The sequence below is a fragment of the Gymnoscopelus braueri genome (assembly GCF_963280865.1).
Source record: "Gymnoscopelus braueri genome assembly, chromosome: 1".
NCBI lineage: Eukaryota > Metazoa > Chordata > Actinopteri > Myctophiformes > Myctophidae > Gymnoscopelus > Gymnoscopelus braueri.
This window is the reverse complement of record NC_137603.1, coordinates 49,026,777-49,042,031: the sequence shown is the minus strand read 5'-3', so window position 1 is coordinate 49,042,031 and position 15,255 is coordinate 49,026,777. Positions and strand designations below refer to the sequence as shown.

Genomic DNA, 15,255 nt, shown 5'->3' with positions numbered 1-15,255 from the left:
TACTTTATCGATATGCAAACAGCAAAATATCGTATCGTTTGACTTTGTATCGTATCGAATCGTTTTACAATGCAAATAATTGAATCGAATCGTTTTGCAATGGAAATAATCAATTTTATCGATACTAAGTACTTGTGGGTTGTATTTAGCAATTTTAAGAAGAAAACACACAAGAGAACGAGGGGTCGATAAATGTGTGTATTCTCTGTGTTCATGTCAAGGTGTGGGTTTGTCCATATGTGTTCAAATACAATGTCCATATATTTGCCAGAGAATCACTGTGTTTGATTATTTATATCCATAATAATTAATTTTTCCTTTAAAAACCTGCACATCCACACGTTTCACACAGATTAAAATGTTTTGCTAAATAGTTACTGTATCGATTTTAAATCATTGAATCGTATCGAATCGTATCACAATGAATGAACCAATATCGTCCATGTATCGTATCGTCAACCATGTATCGTGATACGTATCGTATCGCTGTTAAAATGTATCGTTACACCCCTACTTACTAGTAGTCATTTCCAAGTTACACAGATGAGCATGTATGAGCACTGCTGCATGCTTATGTGTATACAGTATAATAATGTGTACCAGCGTTCCCAAACATTTTAGCTGGAGACCCACTTTTTTTTTTTTATGTCTCCCCCGGGACTCAAACTACGACGTACACGCTCACGGACAAGCTCACAACGCGTCGCATCGGGACCCGTTGTGAGCTTGTGGGTCTGCTCTTTTCACTACTTATTTAAAGTTTTTTTTTTATAGAATTGTATAGAATTTGTCTTTTATTTATTTTTTACTTTTTTTCTGGAATTCTTTTGAAAAATGTTTTTCCTGAATTATTATTATTATTATATATTTTTTAAATAATAAAAAACTTTATGGGTTTACTTCCAACCCATAATTTTTTTTTGGAAACACTGATGCATACTGTATGCATGGGTGTGCCAACTGTATGTGTGAATGTTATAATTCCCTGATATGTATCTCACAACCTCCTGCCCGGCCGGCCAGGCTGGCCAGCTGTCTCTGAGCACAGAGCAGCATGCGGTGTCACGCACGCTGCTGGACCACAAACAAACACCCCTGCAACCTACAGCAGTGGCCTGCACCTCACGCCAAACAGTGGCTCACATCAAACAAACAAGAGAGAGAGAGAGGAAGGTGGGGGAGAGGACACTAGTCAAGGGAGTCACGTTGGACTGCAGATACTTTTTTTTAATTCAACCGTAACTTCAACAGAGCAAGCTGACAGGGCATGGATGATGAACTTGCTTCACACCCCTACAGTTACTCACATTCACACTTGGCAGCTGCCTTTTACTGTCGGCCAATGACTAGCTTCACTGGAGCACACGAGAGTTCAGACAGTGTCTCTCTGAAGGGCACCTCGACAGAAGTAGCTGCAACCCTTAACCACAGGAACCCTAGCGTCCCCGTTGTGGGCGTGCCAAAACAGACCAACAGCCATGCGAAAAGCTTGCCGATTCTACAACGCAAGGAGCCAAGGATAGACCCCAGGGGGGGACCAAGGTTAAGTGGTTAACCCACAACTGCCCTTCTCTAACCAATGTAGGCTAATGATGGAAAACAAAGGAATCTAAAGCAGAGAAGAGAAGAAATGAGATGTATTTTGCCATGTGCCACCTTCCTTTCTCTCCCCCACAGGACAGAGAACATTGACCTTCCAACCAGCTTCCCAGCATGCATTCCTCTTAGTTTCCACATTATTAAAATAGGAATGGCTGAAGATCTGACGAGTGCCTCATCCATGTGTCCCGGAGTGCTGACAGACACAACCCCACCCTGAACCCTCTATCTACAACACTCTGTCTAAACCTTTCTCTCTCTTTATTATGCTCTTCTCTTCTGTCAACTTCATTTCTGCACTCTATTATTTGCCCATTCTCTTTTATTCCCTCTCTCAGCCTTTATTCAAGGTCTTTCCCGTTGGTGTATCTCCCTCTCTCCCCTTGCTGTCTCCTCTTGCTTAGAACAAATATTGTGTGCTTGATTTGACTAGGGACTGGATTTGTGTGTTAAATGGTGCTCTAAGTGATTTTTGTTTTGTTTTGTTAAAATTAGTGTGTTCCCAATAGTAGTCATTGCTATATAGAGATGTTTGTTCCGTAACAGGGGTCTCCCCTCGGGTCAGGAGACCAATTCAGGATCAGAAGAGAGAACCCCCCATACAATTGAAGCTGATAAATGATTGGATTGAAGTCATGTCTGACCTAAAAAAAATACTTTCTGTTTACTAAAGAGCCATAGCAATGATTACTATCAGAATTAAAAGGCTTTTCTTTTTTTTTACAAAATACTTTTACCAAAAGAATATCACTTACAGCAGTGGTTCCCAAACTGGGGGTCCCCAAATAATTGTGAAGGGTCCCAAGATATGATTTGCTTAATGTGCAACATTGTTTTGTCACTCAACAGTACAAACCAACATACAGCAAATATTACGTAAGAAAGAGGCAAGCATTGTGAAAATAGCCGATCTACAAGTTCACAACGCCGCTTGTAGATCGGCTATTTTCACAATATTTATCTGTGGACCCGAGTCAAACTAAATGTAATGCCTACAATTCCAGGTATTTGTTGGGCCGGGGTAGGGGGTCCCTAGTTCAAATACGATTATTTTGGGGGGTCCCCAGTTCAAATATGATTATTTTGGGGGGTTGTAGTCTGAAAACCTTTGGAAACCTTGACTTACAGCACCTTTAACACCTAACACTCTGATTGGCTCATTAAACACACTTATCCAACGTACTGCCCAGGTCTTTGGAGTGACAGCCTCACCATATGAAGACCCAGTGGCATAAAGACAAGGCATAGATGGATAGATAGATAGATAGATACCCTTATTGATCCCGCGGGGGAAATTCAGTTACAAATACAGGGAATAGAAAGGCACCCTTAAACAATATTAATACAAGTACAAACGTATAAACCGTATGCAATCATCCTGCCTGATGCAGAACAAGAGAGAGAGTAGCAGGTAAGCCTATAGTTGATATCAGCACAAACCACAGGTAACGTTACAGATGACTACAGTGCGGATAAAATAGTCACACAACACAACGACATAATGCTACTGAGTCACAGAAAGTCAATTACCGTTGCCTCATGCGTGATTCGTTATATCTCTTCTGTCCTTTCTCTGTCACGTCCTACTCACAGAGCAGGTATATTGGACCTACTGTGCTCTAGAACCTGCTCTCCCTCTAACCTCTCTGTTCCTCCCCTTCATGTCTCTGACCACCACTTTGGAACCTTCTCCATCTCTCTCCGCCCCTGGGGGGAGTGACTCCTGGCAAACATTGGGGTGGGTGATGAAATCTTCTTAAACAAAGATTACTAACACTCACTATTTAGGATCTCTTATTTTAGGAAGTCTTATTAAATGCAATCATCTACCTCGTCTCTAGTGTAAACGTTTCACTCTGATCAAACACTGATAAGATCAAATAGCTTTTGTTACTAAAACTGTGTGGAAACAATTAGTTAAAAGAACGGCATTGAAAAATCAATTCAAAGTCTTTAGGGTGGTTCTTCATATTGGGCCGTTGACAGGATTAGCTTCCAAACTTCCAAGCAGACTGTTCTCACTGCTGTTCTAGCAATTAAATTGCATTTAGATGTCACCAGACGTATTGTTAGTACTGTATGTGGATCTCTGATCGTCTGGGAAGGCGAGGCTGTCATATACCTGCTCCACAGAGCCTACACACACCTGGGGCTGTACTGTATGTATCAAGGGTGTGTATGTACTATAAGGATGATGTAGAGCAAAAAGCTGCGCAAAGGTCAGCATTTTTGAAAATAAAACTTAATGTGAGAAGGTGTGTAACTCTCCACACATTCTACAGGTGATGTATGCAGAAATGTCTTTTTGGTTCAATGCACTTTCCCTGCTGGTGCAAATCATCATGAACTAGAAAAAGTGCTCCTCGGAGCACAGGTCTCCGCCAGGTCAGGTAGGTTATTGGGCCTCCTGGTGGCACTATAACAGGCCAATGTGAAAAAGGGTGGCATTTCTTCCTTGGCCTAGTGGGAATGTGTTCATGATTTGAGGCATTTTGTTCAAAACGGATCAATCCTGCAAATTTTGGAAGCGAACCTTAGCCAATGAGGATGGAATATGGGAAATCGGACAGATCCGTGTTGATCACATGACTATAGAGATACTGTGTACCGATTTGCATGACGTTTGGATAAAATCTGTAGGAGTAATGTAAAAAAATGGGTTTTGCACAAATCGGCCTCCAGGTGGCGTCGGCCTCCAGGTGGCGCTATAACAGGCCCATGTGAAATATTTGAGGCAGAGGTTCTGAATTGGCATCCAGGGAGTGTGTGTGCACAGTTTCGCAGCGACCGGGCCAACGGTGCCAGAGATTAGCTGCTAACACACAGACAGGACACACGGACGGACGGACGGACGGACGGAGGGTAAAACATACTCTCTCGCCATGCCTTTCGGCCTGGCGTAGACAATAAATGAGCCAGTGTATGTATCTCTCAGAAAAAAACTTCTGGGCATCACTGTCTCCCTGGATGTTGATACCAGTGATGGATGTGCAGGTCCAGTGGAGAGAGTCGTACAATACAAACGCCAGACAGCTCTTAATCCATAGACATTATTAAGTTACACATATTGTATTCTTGTTATGATACAGTTTTTCTTTTATCAGTCTCCTCTCCTCCTCCACTGGCTGACTCTTGCCTTGTGGGTAAAGATCCACTTTTTGGCCTCCTTTGAAGTCCTACCACTTTTTCTTTCTTGCTCAGTCTGAGCCAAAGTTATAGCGTGAATGCTGCTCCAAATCATTTTTGTCCGCTCTCTTTTTCTTTGATATGCCACTACTACCCCGCAGAATAATATTGTAAATCGCTTTGACATTGCGCATACATGAATTTAGCCGGGGAAATTATAGGGTTTTCAAAACCAAATTAGGCATAAAGATTAAGTGGATGTGTCCATACTTTCGTGTGGAGAAATGCAGAACAATGTGTATGCATCCATTTAGTGCGGAGGCTGTGCAAACATTATGGCCCCAGGAGAGAATACACAGCACCGTGATCATGTTCATGTTCATGTTCATGTTCATGTTCATGTTCATGTTCATGTTCATGTTCATATTCATGTTCATTCAACATAGGGCTGGGCAATTAACTGAAATCTATCATATTTATATGTATTCAGTCGGTATCTGTTGTATATGATCAGCAATACCGGTAACCAGTGTATGAACATTTTAATTTGGAATATTGTAACTGTGTCTGAAAAGGTGTTATATAATCCCATGAGGGATGGGCCACGAGGTGGCATGACACTTGAATAAAATCATTAATTAATTAATTAATTATTTTCATTCATTCATATAAATATAGAACCAATGGCAACCGGAAGAGTGGGCACCTATAGAAGAGTGGGCACTTCGATGTGAATTGATGAGCACATCTGCTCCCCAAGGAACTGTGCTGTAACCCTTCCAGTTCAACCTCTACACCTCTAATTTCCGACAACTCCTCTATTGTCAGCTGCATCACAGATGACAACGAGGTAGAGTACAGAGCCCTGATGGAGAGCTGTGTAGGGCGGTGTGAAAACAATAATCTTCAGCCCAACATCAGAAAGACCAAGGACGGGAGCGGGAATACCAGCCGAGCAAGAAGAGGCCACCAACTCTCTTTCTTGTGCTCTCTCTCGCTCTCTTTTAAACAGTATACTCACACTATTTTTGTTCTCTCCATCTCTTGGGCTTTTCCCCAGTGCCTTGTTTTCTTCTGTGTCTTCATGTCTTAGCCTCTCTCCTCTTACGTTGTCACTTTCACTTTACCATTCTCTCTCCTAGTCGTTTTGTAAGTCTGTTTTAGTCTATGTTTATTTTCTCATTTTCTCTCCCTGACTTTCTGTTTCTCTGACATAAATGAACAAAGATTCACACACACAAACATTAGAAACGCATGGTACACACACACACACACACACACACACACACACACACACACACACACACACACACACACACACACACACACACACACACACACACACACACACACACACACACACACACACACACACACACACACACACACACACACACACACACACACACACAACTTCCTGTTCTGAAGCCCCTCCCTTCTCTGTCTTGACCTCTTACTGAGTAAACATTTCCACATTTCCCCTAACTGCCTTGTGCGCACGCACATACACACACACATGCAGAGACACATACACGCAAGCACAAATGTAAGCATGCACATGCAAGCACTCAGAAGCAACACACACAGAGCTCACTGTTGGAATCCGAATCTCATACAGTGACGTAAGGAGAACAACAGTTCCTGCAGTAGAAAGCTTTTCCAGGCTTGGCACAGCAGCACACACAACTCAGCATAAGACTTGAAAGGGAACAAACCCTGACATCTGTCCAGTAGAGGGACAGTTAACAGGTGTACTATTATCACTGCTGTGCTACAATAAATGCTACGCTAAATGATCTGTTATGACTTTCAATTCTCTGCAAACACAGAGATAACAGCAGGCTCATGCAGAGAGCTCTTGTCTCGAAAATACAGACCAGCGCTTCAGACAGCCTGCATGGTAATAATGAATGAATATTTACATTTTAGCTATTTCAGTTGATGTTCTTATCCAGAGCACCTCACTGCAAGCAGGTAGCGGGTGCTCCGGTGCATTGCTCAAGTACATAAAGACAGTTTATGTACTGAATACATCACATTCAGCTTAGTCTGGCTTGCTAAGCCTCTTTTACAACTGGCATTGAACGATCTCTGATCCTACTGTGTCTAGAAGATATTTCTGTTGATCTACACAGGGAATGGGAACCCTTGCTCAAAGCTGTTAACACATTTGTCCATTGATTAACCGAATGAACCCTAGCTAGCGTACCTATTCTGGGCATGTCATAATAGGTCGACAAGCTCACAACGCGGCCGCCGTTGCTTCATGTGGCTCTCACACTCCATGTGGCCAGTCTATGACTCCTGTTTTCTGTGACATATCTATGATGTAAGGTTTCAGCCACGATTTGACAACCATTCACTTCCCTATAGACGGCCTACTTATGAAAGAGTCTAGCCGATGTCATCCGTGCCCAAATTTGGAGAATCCGAGCCCCAATGACTTAAAATAAAAAGAATAAATCCAGTATTTTGGGGTAATGCAAATCAGATAAAAGCAGCGTGTTAGTGTGTGCTCCTAGAGGGACTGTGGCAGGCTTAGATTCAGCACTTTAGTTTATGATTAGTCAGGATAAATGTGCTCTTGCTTTGAAAAAGCACCATGGGAATATAAATCTAAACTCGTAACGTTATGAAGCTGGCTTTAAATAAACAAGAAGTGTAAATATGGACATTCTGCTTCACACTGTCACTTATAAAGGCGGTTTCTTCACAGAGACTAGGGGTGTATGAATTATGTACGATACAAGTGACTACCAACTCCCTACATCTCTGGGGTTTATTTGTATATTCTGAATCTTATATGTTTACTCAAACCCCCCTTTTACTTTACATAATGTTACACCTTTTTTTTTATAAAACTTTCATATCTACTACACCAGCACATTGCCCATGAGCAACATATTGAAACACCTACCCGTTCCACCACTCATGATATACAAACTGTATATTTTGTAGAGCCTGACCGATGCCAGATTTTGAGGTCTGATACCGATCCCAATTGTTGAGAAATAGACCATCTATTACTGAGGTTTTGACCAATATTTTGGATAGATTTGAACATTTAAGTATTTACAGAATATTATTAAACAACAATATATGGAAGGAACATTTATACAATACACACAAACTGTTTAACCACTTATGCCCTATCCAAATGTTTTTGAAAATAGCCAATCTGTAGATCTGCTTTTTTCTTTTTTGAAAACTAGAACATTTCACCTATAATTACCAAAATAGGGATCCCAAGTTGAAAGTGGTTAGAAATCGTCTGTATAATTTCCAATACCAGTGTTGTCAAAAAGGTCAAATAACGGACAATATAGGAGTCAGACTGATATATCTGTCAGGCTCTAATTATGCTGTAATGTTGTTCAACAATTTCCCTACCGCTCATTATGGTTGCTTGTGCACCGATATGTCCTAATGTCTGTGGTGGCACTTATTTGGAACCGTTCATGCATCCCTGCACCAATGTCAACAGTCCAGTACCAGCTACTATGATTACGAAGTGAAGTGCAACAGTGTAATTGTAAAGTTAGGGCTGATCAAAAAGTTCTAAGGTTTAAGGTCCTTACACCCCTCGAGCGTGAAAAATAAATGATCTGAAAAATGCGTCGTCAAATATTTCACATCAAACTATGAACTTGGCGATGCTTCATTCATACAGGTTGCTGCTTTTATTCACAGAATTTGAATAAAAACAATTCACGCTCTGTGTGGATGTACTCATGACACAAAACAGCAGATTAAATTGATGTGAAGTAGTCGCACAGTGAATGCTCCTGGTGTGTAAGGACCTGTAACCTTTGAGTCAAAGAAGTTTGACAGAAATGGTTTTGTGACTTTTCTTTTTCCATTTCAGCCCAAAGGTCTTGAATGGAGACAACCGTGTGTGAAACACTGTTGTCATGGCATAGAAACCTTTAGCCATTCAGCAATTCTGAGTCAAACCGTGTGAAGGGGAAAGGAAAGGGAATGTTTCACTGGCCAAGTACATTTGCATATACCTGGAATTTGTCCTCTGCATTTAACCCACCCTAAACTCAGTATTAGGAGCAATGTGCAACTATTGAACAGTGCCTTGGGTACAGGTTACAGGTTCAGTATCTTCCTCAAGGACACTTTTACACGGTGCCAGATACCAAGGATTGAACCGGCAACCTTCCAATTGCCAGGCTAAAGCTGCTGAACTGCTGTTGCTGAAGGGAACAGTGAAGGAACAGCTCGAGTACATTATACTTTTGAAATAAAGGGCAAGACTTAAATGTTCTTGGTTAGTCCTCAAAATAAAGAATTTAACATAAAATTGCTTATGCACTTATGCCAATGCATAATTAAGCATACAGAGACAACTCCTGTTCATCTAAAACATTATTATCTCATGAATTCTCATTGAATTAACTACTTGTAAACCCTACTGAGTCCACCTTCCCTTTTCCCTCTGCACTAAATATCTTTGCTCAAAAAAACAAGCTCACCAATCATTGTGTATACTATAGGATGTGTCATGATGATGATGATGATGATGATGATGATGATGACGGTAAAACTAAACAAGTAGAGGCAGAAGCTTTGCAGCAGCTTACAACATGGACAACAGCAACAGAGAAGCTCCAAACCTCCTCACCATCCTACATGCAGTAGGATATTTTCAACCAGCTCAAATGACAGGTAATTAACTTCCCCTTCTGGGGAGTAACAGGGGGAGGAGGACTAAATTAAACGGCAGCAGAGGCGCAAGGCTAGCAGGGCTGTACTGCACTCTGTTGGTGAGTCCCGGGTACTGCAGGTGTGTGTGTTAGCATTGACGCAGTCTCAGTTCTGGCATTCAGAGCAGAGAGGGGACCGCTAGACCACAGCTTAGAGAGAGCTCAGCCCTGCCTGCCTGGCCAGTGTGAAGGACTGCTGGAGGAATCTGATAGTCAGCAACATTTACTGTACAGACTGGCCCAGGCTGCCCTACTGTGTGTGTATGCGTGCATGCACGAGTCTCTCTCTCTCAAACAAACACACTCTCAAACAAACAAACACAGACGCATGCACACACACACACACGCACGTGCAAGCACATACAAGCACGCGCAGACACACACACACACACACACACACACACACACACACACACACACACACACACACACACACACATATGCACAACGCACGCGCACACACACACAGATAGCAGACATACAGTACAGACACATACTACAGGCAAGCAATGTGGCAGTTGCTGGCTATTTACATTCACAATGAAGAGAAGAGAAGAGAAGAGAAGAGAAGAGAAGAGAAGAGAAGAGAAGAGAAGAGAAGAGAAGAGAAGAGAAGAGAAGAGAAGAGAAGAGAAGAGAAGGTGCACTGTACTATGTGCAGAAGGTTGATCAGTGCCTACAGACATCCCAAATAATGCAGAACAGAAAGGTGTCATTATGGTGCTCATGCTGGTTCCTCTGTTCAAACATACATAATTATGTCACAGAGTTAAGCTCACAAACACATGTTGACGTGCTTCCCAATCCCTCCAGAGGACTGCTAATAATTTCCTTGACCAGCATCTGACCTCTCTACTCTGCAACACCCCCGTGGTTCAGTGTTACTGGCTCAGTGCAGGACGTGTTTGAACTTTTAGGAGGGCAAACATTGTCTCCGGGGTTCGATTTGCTGGGGATCGAGGCCTCTGCTTTTGAGTTTCCACCTTCTGGTTATACATTTTTATGGCCGGTGGGGATATGTTTTGCTTCTGGTCAAACTGAATTGAATAAATGCATTTCCTTTTGGGAATATATATATTGGATATTCACGTTTGATAATATCACAATTTAATTTTAAAAGTATGTTAACCACATTAACCCTCTTGGGCAAATCTTCTAAATTTGTCTAATATTTTCAAAAGATGTTTTGTTTTGTTTTGTTTTTATTTAAAAATAGCAAAAATGGCCAATCTCCATGCTTGCAACGTGTTGCGGTGCGATGAGTTGTGGGTTTGTAATCAGCAATTTCAGGTAATTTTTGTATGAAGAAGTATATAGAGTGGTTAAAAATGCCCCCTACCCCCTTCTCTGTTTTCTGTTTTGTTTTATAAATGGAAACCTGGTTGTCTCTCATGCCAGCTGTTGAATGCTACCTGACACTGACTGGACTTCACCCAACTGGTTTGACTCCTAAACATGAGGTCTGTGCAGTGTGCACTCCCTTTTTCAAACAACTCTAACTGGTACTGGGACTCACCAGCAGTAAGCATTGGCTCTACAGCAAACATCAGTCTGTGTGCAACATGAGAAAGGTCACTGAGTGGTTCCGCAGGCTATGACAAACATCAGCTTATCTTAAATGACGAATGATTATCGGAGCTTGGAGCACAGCAAAACCAGAGTGCCACAGTGACCCTGATTTGTAGTTCAATAACGTGTTCATATTGTGTTGTGTTTCTTTCAGTGGCACTTGTGCCACAGAAATATTTTTTGTTTTTTTTACGTTTTTTCACACAGAACCAGAGCTAACGCGAACCGAAGATGTACTGCTCCATTCACTTCCTAGTTAAAGGGGAATACCACTCATTTTCAACATTGAACTATGTCTTTAATACACCTTAGAGCTGTTGTGTGGAAATAAGAAACCCCCCCCCCCACCCTTCTATGTTGCCTAGAACTGGATAATTGATTGAGGTCATGTGATCAGTGACATACACAGGGTGTACTTTTGGCTCCGCCCCCTCAGCCAAAAGTACACCAATGATAGTCCAATGATTTAGTCAAGTATTTCAAAAATCACTGATTTGATATATAAACAAATTGAAATGATAAAAAATAATCACCATTATTTGATTAATGGAAAAAGTAATTGATCAAATAATCACTAAGAAAATAATAGCTAGTTGTAGGCCTAGACTGGACAGCAGTGTTCATGGTGTGGTGTCTTACCGTGGTCACGTTGTCCTCTGCCAGCCGTCCATCTGGTGTATCTCCTGACTCTAAGGCATCCATATCTGGAAACACATGAGCACAGCACATTACAATGGGCCATTTTCACATCTTAGACACTTAAGACTTAAATCCACTTAAACCCAATATACTTTATTGACTGGGGTACCCCAGGGCTTTATGCTTAGCGCCCTCATATTCTCCCTGTACCAAATCTCTTTGTCGGATATAGCCGATCTACAAGCTCACAATGCGTCACAGCTTGTACATTGGCTATTTTAAAGCGAATGTTTAGCTATTTCCGATTTTCCACAGAATGTTCACTTATTATGCCATGCCCAGAATAAAGTCGGTAGGGTTCAAGTGAAGATGTATGTCATTGACTTGGATAAATAAATTAATGTTATTTTAAGTCCATGAAGCAAAAATTTACATTTCAATTTCACACTTTGGGTTGTCGACTGAACCTTTGCTTATCCAGAGTCTGAGTGACTTGGATTCAGAGCCATAGAGGACAGATCATTCATGTCATACTAGAAAAATCATGTACAGTAACAAGCCTAAAGCACATTAAACATAATGTAGGGCACCGAATTGGGCACTAGATGCACTGCCGTATTTATTGTAGTTCAGTCATCGTTGCAATTAGCTCTCTCCACTAGGAAAGGGAGACAATCACGCTGAGGAAGGCCTGTGGGCCGAAATGTCCGTCATATGGTCTGCTGCTGGGGGTGAATGACTGAAATAAACAACAAATCCTAAATGGATCAAAGTGAGTGCTGGTATTCCATTCTAAGAGACTATTTCTGGCAGAACCGTGCACCCGATACACAACTGTGAACTACTTGTCTGATGAGTGCTTGGTTCTCTCTCTTTCAAAGGGTGATAATGGACATAACACTTTGGGATTGTAGCTTTAACGATGGCAACCAGAAATAATTCCCCTTACCAGGACAACAACAAAGATTGACAGTGAACTGAGCTGTATTCAGTGTTATTTGCTGTTTTATCACCAAATAACACTGAGCTCAGCGTGAGTAGTCCAGTAAGGCTGTAACCCTGCCTCCGTATCTGTGAGAGATTAAAATAATAAAGCTTATGTAACCGACCATGAACTGATGGATGGAAGACAGGAGGCAGGAAGAAACAAATGACTTTCTATTAAAAACCAGGGAACAGGCTGTAATTCATTACTATTATATAACTGATGGATTCTGTTTTTTTTCTTTTTGTTTTATCACAGAAAGGTATTAATAAAGGCATTAAAAACTATCTTAATCGCAAGACAACAGATGGACAAACAGACAGAGAGGCAGATAGACGGACAGAAAGATAGAAAGAAAGAAAGAAAGAAAGAAAGTGAGAAAGAAAGAAAGTGAGAAACAAAAAAAGAAAGAAAGTGAGAAAGAAAGAAAGAAAGAAAGAAAGAAAGAAAGAAAGAAAGAAAAACAAACAAACAAACAAACAAAAGAAAGAAAGAAGTTAAGTGAGAAAGAAAGAAAGAAAGTGAGAAAGAAAAATGAAAACATGGCCAATCCCTTCCTGGTCTCCCACCCATCTGAGGTCACCTGTTACTAGGATACAACCAGACTCTGCGTGTGTGTGTGTGTGTGTGTGCGTGTGTGCGCGTGTGCGTGTGTGTGTGTGTGTGTGTTACAATAAGTTGTTGACGTTCTTTGGCTTAAGGATATTTACCTTACATTTCCATTTTAGGAGGTAATTAGCTGACACCCATATCCAGAACATACAGTATAACAACATGAGCAACATGGCGTACAGCACAACTTGCAACGTGTGTGTTGGTGTATGTTTATGGACTTGTCACTCTGAATTAAAGCATCAGCTAATTGCCTAACATGTAATATAAATGTTCTTAAGAGCATGAACCGTGTGTCGGCCTATACAGTACCTTCTAAAAGTCTGGTTTGGCACCCTGAGTCTCCACCTGCTGAGTTGAGTTTGTCTGGAAACAATCCCATCGCATTCCCCAAGGCAGGACTTTCCCAGGATGCTCTGCTCATAGCAGCAGTAGGGGCTTGACCCGCCAACTTGTGAGGAGACATATTCAGCACACGAAGACATTTGTACTTCAGGAGAGACATCCTTAACCGCGTCCGAGTGTCCCATATCGCCATCTGCATCGACTGCAGAGTTCTCATTGGTTGTGCTTTCTGAATTGTCCTCTCTGACATTCTGTATGATAGACCGCAGGTTTGTCTCTAAGCTCTCATCTCCTGAAGCTAGCTGAGAGCTAACACTCTTCCCTGTGAGGTGAGGGTCAACTTCAACCAGACTGATGTCCCCCTCTTCTCTGCCTTCAGCCAGTAGGGACAGGTCAGGTTTCACTATGGCCCTGTCAGTGACCTCTGACCCCAAAGGACCTTGCTTGTTCTCTACATTCATGTCAGTACTGTTACCCTCCTGGGCTACATTCATGTCAGTATTGTTATGCTCCTCTGTTACATACTGACTCTCGGGGATTGTTTGAATGTCCTTGTTTTCAGACAGCGTCGGTTCTACTGACGGTTCTCCTATAAAACATTCTGAAATGAGCTGCTCTCCGGCGACCTCGGGGATCAATGGATCTATTGTCTCCTGGCCCGGTGACGCTTGTGACACAGGCGCAGAGCCAGCGGAGTTCATGAAGGTCTGTCCGCTGTCTATAACCATTAGTTTACTGGCGCTACGGTCCAAGGGGCGCCATGAGTCACTGGGTCGTGAATTCTCATCAAGTTCATTAGGCACTGCGTCACATTGTCCCACTGTCTCCATGCCAGTTGGTAGCTGGGAATCGGGCACAGAGCCAGGTGAAATGGGGACTGCATCCTCACAGTTCACATCTCTGCTGTCTCTGCTATCCTCCTGCTCTGGTAGTGCATCCCTGTTCTGTTCTAAGTGTAAGCCCATTTCCCTGGACTGTGAGCAGCATTCACCACACGCATTCAGTTCTTTATCAGTCTGTTCAACTACTTTATTTTGAACCGGGACCGGGTTCTCCAGTTTGGTCGGCGTTCTGGACCTTGATTCCTGCTCGTTTGTGTCAGGTCTGATGGATTCCTGAGCTGATAGGAACACTGAGCTCGTGGAGCTCAGTGCAGATCGGAAGCTGCCCTCTTCGTCGCTGGACAGCCCAGGGTTCGTACCCGGGTCTGTGTCGGTGTGCAGTGCACCTGAGCTGGGCATTGTTTTAGAGGATAACTCAAAAATTGTCAGATCCTCCGTCTCTGAATAGTCCACTGAGTTGCAAACATTTTCAAAGTCTGTCGTGTCTTCTATCGACGCTTCATTCAAAGGCCAACCACTTTCTGTACAAACACCAGATACTGCAATCTGTCCGTCTGGAAGACAAACCACCGCAATGTCTCCGCCAGCACGGCCTGAGTCCTCCTCGCTCCCAGTATGATCCCCAGAATGGTGTGCCGTTTCCAGGGCCGAGCTGCTGGAGCCATCAGCGGCAGTGCAATGCGTCTGTTGTTGTTCCTCTGTTGAGTAATCCCCACCAGCTGTTTCCTGGGTTTGTTCCAGGCTCGTGTTTGTGTCTGCTGGGAGAGCAGGAGGAGGAGGAGGAGGAGGAGGAGGTGGTGGTGGTGGTGGTTCCCCTTCGTGGAGG

At 42.6% G+C, this 15,255-nt stretch overlaps 2 protein-coding genes across 2 annotated transcripts in view; both read right to left on the bottom strand.

Moving 5' to 3' along the window:
- Positions 1 to 13,737, bottom strand: part of akap13 (A-kinase anchoring protein 13) — a 98,795-nt gene extending 85,058 nt beyond the window's left edge. Inside the window, exons 1-2 of the mRNA XM_080434829.1 lie at positions 13,555 to 13,737; positions 11,646 to 11,710 (exon numbers count right to left, since the gene is read on the bottom strand). Of these exons, the coding sequence (XP_080290955.1) occupies positions 11,646 to 11,710; positions 13,555 to 13,708 (219 nt within the window). The 5' untranslated portion in view covers positions 13,709 to 13,737. The remainder of the gene's footprint in view (positions 1 to 11,645; positions 11,711 to 13,554) is intronic.
- Positions 13,738 to 14,932: 1,195 nt separating this feature from the next.
- Positions 14,933 to 15,255, bottom strand: part of LOC308088945 (A-kinase anchor protein 13) — a gene marked incomplete at its 3' end in the record, with an annotated part of 71,793 nt that continues 71,470 nt past the window's right edge. Inside the window, exon 8 of the mRNA XM_080433526.1 lies at positions 14,933 to 15,184. Coding sequence (XP_080289652.1) covers positions 14,933 to 15,184 — 252 coding nt within the window. The remainder of the gene's footprint in view (positions 15,185 to 15,255) is intronic.